This window comes from Lygodium microphyllum, chromosome 5 (assembly GCF_053477565.2).
Source record: "Lygodium microphyllum isolate KBCC chromosome 5, Lygodium_microphyllum_v1.1.10, whole genome shotgun sequence".
Taxonomy (NCBI): Eukaryota; Viridiplantae; Streptophyta; class Polypodiopsida; order Schizaeales; family Lygodiaceae; genus Lygodium; species Lygodium microphyllum.
Window position 1 is genome coordinate 144,561,850 of NC_141139.1, and position 5,402 is coordinate 144,567,251.

Sequence of the window (5,402 nt, forward strand, 5' to 3'; positions counted from 1 at the left end):
AAAAAGTATTGGAGATGTTAGGGTAGAGCCGTCAAGCATGCCTTTAAGGTGTTGTAAATGTTATGTTTCCTTTTGTAATGCGAAGTCATCTTTTGATCAATATTGTAAGTGGTCTAGAGTCTTCTCATCAAACTGGCACACCCATGAAACTCAAAACCATGAAGCAACCAATCGAGCTATGACATCATTGGTAGTAAATGTTGTTTTCGTGATATTTACATAAGCAAACATTATTTAAAAAAAAGAGTGAAAAGTCAAAAGTTTTGCTTTATACTTATATTCTAAGTGGGTAGAACTGATATTACTCTAAACAATTGATTGTAAAACTCTATTCTTTAGGGGAGTGTGAAAGGTCAAAAGTTCTCCTTTATACACGCCATAACACAGATTTTGTCAAGAACAATGTCCAGCATCTGTACAATTACCCTTCAAGGTATTTTCCGCCAAACAATAAAAAGCAATGGTTTACCATAGCAAAGAGAAGCCAATTCCCTATGGGCTGTACTCAATGGTAAGGCTCTCATTTTCACTTTCACAGCAATCTTTTGCCACTATTTTACCTTGTGAGTTGTAGGCATGGGGTGGGTCCTGGGCCCTGACCCCTGGGATATAGGGCAGCAACAAGCCATGTGTAGATCTTCAGGCATAAGACTATTCTGTGGGACCTGGGAGTATGGAGACTGTAGTCTTTTCTGTGTTTTAAAGCACTTTCTCTGGGGTCTTTTCGTGCAGTCCCCACTCCCATACATGGCTGCAGCCTGCTAAAACCCCCGTCTTTAGGGTCCTTGGACCTATAACTTTTGACCCACTTTCCTCTCTCTGCAGGCTTGACCTGTGCTTGCCACTGCTGACTATCACTCCTCTGTGGAACAGTGGAAATTTGCAAATTTGGCATCTCTGTGAGTCTCTCTCTCTCTCTCTCTCTCTCTGTGTCTTTGTCTCTGGCCCATCCTTGCCCTGTCTTGTTGGATACCCCCCTCCAGAGTCTAGACTCTCTCTCTCTCTCTCTCTCTCTCTCTGGCTGTCTGTCTGTCTTTGTCTCTGTGGCCCAACCTTGCCCTGTTCGGTTGTATACCTCTCTCTGTAGCCTGTACTAGGAGAAAGGAAATGGTCGGACGTGCATCAGTTCCTTGCTCCCTGCACGCAAGCTCTACGTGGGCTCCCAAGCTATGGTATCAACCTATCTTTGTGAGCCCAAGATGCTGTTTTGATCAGTGGAAAAGCTTAAAGAAAAGGAAGTAGAAGAGGGTTTTGTACTTCTGAGATAAGGGAAAGAAGGGAAGTGAAGGTTGAACAGAGCCGGCGTCAGCCTGAAGATGCTATTTTCACAAGTGTAGGCTCTCTGAAGACCCAAGCAAGAGAACATAGTTGCAGAAGCAGGGGAAAGACGGGAGTGCTCTTGTTACGCTCTGAGGACTCGGGCAACAGAACATAGTTGTAGAAGCAGGGGATGCTGTTCTCATAAATTGCTCTGAAGATCCGAGCAACAGAACACAGTTGTAGAAGCAGGAGAAAGAGGAAATGCTGATCTCATAAATTGCTGTGAAGACTCAAGACTAGAGAGCAGAGTAATATAAGAAACAGGGGAAGTAAGCAATAAGATTTGAGAACAGAGTAATAAATAGGCAATGGGTGAAGGAACTCTGTTCAATTCTAAAGGGATCAGTTTGCAAGGAGTGAGAGTTTGCACTCTGCTCTGCCTCTGCTCCGTAACATGGTGCCTTTCTGCAGATCAGACAGTGTTGATCAGCCTGAGTGGGCAGCTCAAGGGGAGTGATGGTTCTCCTGCTTCGGACTGGGACACCAAGGACAGTGATCCCTGCAACTGGCAAGGGGTTGACTGCAGCAAGGGAGGCATCAATAACAGTCTGACGTCTCTTTCTCTGCCAGGTTTGCACCTCAATGGTATCATCCCCTCTGTCCTGGGCCTCCTCCAGTCCCTCACCACATTGGACCTCTCTAACAACACTCTCCATGGTCCCATCCCACCATCCCTTGCCAACTGCACGAGCCTCTCTGTCCTGAACCTGAGCTCCAACCACCTGACTGGTGCCATCCCTCCTGATTTCTACAAACTCCACCATCTCCAAGTTTTAGACCTTTCTCAGAACTCTCTTAATGGGACCATCCCCCCAGAGCTTGGTAGCCTCATCTCGCTCCAAAGCCTCAACTTTGCGTTCAACGATCTGTCAGGGACCATTCCCTCAAGCCTAGAGAACCTTGTGTCCCTCGTAGATTTGTCATTGTCTCAAAACTCGTTTGACGGCAGTATCCCTGATCTCTCCAAACTGAGCAGCTTACAGTCTTTGTCAGCTTATCAGAACAACTTCACCGGTCTATTCCCCCTACTGAGCTTCAAGAACTTGAAGTCTGTGAACTTGGCTTCCAACTTCTTTTCTGGTCTCATCCCACAGAATGTGTGTGCATCTGGTCAGCTGAGGGTCCTTGTTCTCACCAACAACCGGCTTCAAGGTTCTCTTCCAGATGGTTTGGGCTCCTGCACAAGCCTGACTACTTTGAGAGTAGGCCTAAATTCCCTCACAGGATCCATTCCTGGCAGCTTTGGACAGCTGGAAAATCTCATCTACTTCGAGGCCTACCAGAATCATCTAGATGGTGTCATACCTTCAGATTTGGGTGGATGGAAGAACTTAAGCCTTCTTAATCTTAATCAAAACTCACTGACTGGAAGTATTCCTGTCCAACTGACCAGGGTGAACAGCTTACAGGAACTCCTGCTCTCTAACAACAGATTAACTGGAACTATTCCTCAGGGGCTCTCCCAATGTGAGCTGTTAAGTGTGCTAGACCTGAGTGGCAATTTGCTGCAGGGATCCGTACCGGATGATCTGTGCAATGTGTCTAAACTTGTGACTTTGCGGCTGGATGGTAATTCATTCTCAGGACCCATCCCTTCGACAATCGGAAAATGTGTCCAGCTGCTGGAGTTGCAGTTAGGGGACAACAGACTGACTGGGAACATCCCTCCAACAATAGGGGACCTCTTGAACCTCCAAGTGTCTCTCAACCTCAGCTTAAATCAGTTGACAGGAACCATCCCTGCATCTCTTCGAAAATTAAGCAGGTTGGTTCTCTTGGATCTCTCACACAATGACCTCACAGGTGAAATTCCCCTCTTGGATGGCATGGTAAGCTTGCTGGATTGGAATTTCTCTAACAATTTATTAAGTGGGCCAGTACCACAGATTGGTCTGTCCACCATCAACAGTTCGTCTAGTACATATGCAAGCAGCTATGCGAATAATTCTGGGCTTTGTGGTGGCCCTTTGCCTCCCTGTGGTGCCGATGCATCTCATGATCTTAGTGCAAGGAATGCTGTTTCTGTTGGGGAGATTGTGGGCATTGCCATTGCAGGTGTTATTGTGGCAGCCATAACCATCTCAGGCGTAGCCTATGGATTGATGCATAAGCACCATTCTGCATCGGCTGTAGATCCAACACCACCATTAACATCAGCCCGCATATTTAGTAGCGGCCTTGAGAGGACTATCAACTTCGACAGCATTAAGGAAGCTACTCAAAGAAATGCTAATGCGATCAGTACCAATCAATGGAGCACACTTTACAAGGTAGTGATGCCTTCAGGTTCAGTTTTAGCAGCTAAAAGGCTCCATCCTAGGGAGAAAGGCCTGGTCATTCAGCAGAAGAAGATGACTTTTGAGCTAGACAAATTTTGGAGGCTGTCACATGATAACATAATGCGGCCAGTGGGCTACTTCCTAGAGAATGATCTTATACTTATCATATATGATTTTGTGCCACTGTGTAGCCTGGGACAACGACTGCACCGAAGCTTGGAAAATCTTTTATCCTGGTCTGCAAGGTTTGAGATAGCTGTTGGAGCTGCAAAAGGTTTAGCTTTTCTGCACCATGCCCAATCTCCAATCATGCACATGGATGTCACTTCGAACAACATCTTCCTAGGTCCTGATCTTGAGGTTAAACTAGGAGATATCGAGGTTGTCAAGCTTTTGGACCCATCCAAAAATACAGGGAGCATCAGTGCAGTGGCTGGATCATTGGGTTATATTGCTCCAGGTATGTGGTTTAACCATCTCTATGGATGCCTGCCTTTTGTTGTGATACACGATTTGAAATACCCATTTTGTATGTCTGCTGTCTTGTGACATGTACTAATGTAAGTCTGTGTCAACAATCAGAGTATGCATTCACCATGAGGGTGACGGTGGAGAGCAATGTGTACAGCTTTGGAGTGGTGTTGTTGGAACTGCTGACAGGCCGGCGGCCAATTGATGAGTCGTTTGGGGACGGTTTGGACCTTGTGAGGTGGGTTCAAGGGGCATCATCAAGGGGGGAGATGCCGGAGCAGATTCTGGATGCCAGGATCAGCACGCAGTCCTTTGCATCGCGGCAGGAGATGCTTGGAGTACTGAAGGTGGCCCTTCTGTGCACAAGTGCTGCTCCTTTGAAGAGGCCCAGGATGAAGAAAGTCTTGGAGATGCTCCTGGAGGCCAAGTTGCCAGCAGAAGCTCACTCTCCGAGGCCATAATCATGAATTAGACAGAGTTGTTTTTGGCAGTCTGTGGCACCGGCTTTTCTGGCATTTTGTGTATATTACCCATCTTCTATACTTACTGCAAAGTCCTTGGTAGAGAGGAGAGGGCAAACTGTGTTTTGAGATTGAAGAGCAGTTTGCTAACCATGACTACAGGACGTTTGTGTTAAGATTGGAAAAATTTTAATAGCCAAAATGATGTGCATGTTTGTATGAGCACGATAGTTCCCTGGCACAAATCTTTGTGGTGTGGCTGGATTCATGCAAAAGCTTTTGGGCTTAAGCAAGGCGTGGGAAATATTTTGTGGTTGGATGTGAGCCTAATACATTTATCCTTTATTGATACAGGACGGTGGCTTTGTTATTTTGATATATATATATATCTATACTATTAGTTAAGGAGAGGTGGGGGACGGGTGCCACATGGCAGCCCCCCACCTCCCCCACAAAAAGAAAAGGAGAATGCGGGGCCGGGCCCCTGCCCGCAAAAATTGCGCCCGTCGTCTAGGCGCGGAGCGCCTAGTATATATATATGAGAGAGAGAGAGAGAGAGAGAGCGAGCGAGCGAGCGAGAGGAGAATACTCAAAAAAGAGGGCAATCACACATAAGAGGATGTAAATAGGTTTGTAGAAGCTAAAGTGGTGATTTGGTTTCCCAGCCAGGCTTTCTTGGGAGAGTTTTTGTCAGACATATTCTCACTCTACTATTGTTTGGTGGTATAGAGTTTTCTTGCCTAAAACATTCTGGGAAGAATTGGAGAGGTTTTTTTAGCATTTTGTATAATTATTTGGTGAAAGACAATTGTGGCACATGATCTTGTGGAAATCAATTGATCACTTCAAGCAATGAGTGGTGCTGGTCTAG

At 46.1% G+C, this 5,402-nt stretch overlaps 1 protein-coding gene across 1 annotated transcript; it reads left to right on the plus strand.

Annotated features, from left to right (window-relative positions):
- The first annotated feature begins 722 nt into the window (after positions 1-722).
- LOC148036491 (uncharacterized) lies at positions 723-4,883 on the plus strand. The gene is made up of 2 exons (XM_087678482.1): positions 723-4,059; positions 4,182-4,883. The coding sequence occupies exons 1-2, from the start codon at positions 1,629-1,631 to the stop codon at positions 4,529-4,531; spliced, it is 2,781 nt and encodes a 926-aa protein (XP_087534608.1). The 5' UTR covers positions 723-1,628; the 3' UTR covers positions 4,532-4,883.
- The last annotated feature ends 519 nt before the right edge of the window (positions 4,884-5,402 follow it).

Excerpts from the sequence above, each read along its gene's own strand:
- LOC148036491 (XM_087678482.1), top strand. The coding sequence starts at position 1,629 with ATGGGTGAAGGAACTCTGTTCAATTCTAAAGGGATCAGTTTGCAAGGA. Across the intron at positions 4,060-4,181 it reads ATTGGGTTATATTGCTCCAG|AGTATGCATTCACCATGAGG; the intron begins GTATGTGGTTTA and ends GTCAACAATCAG.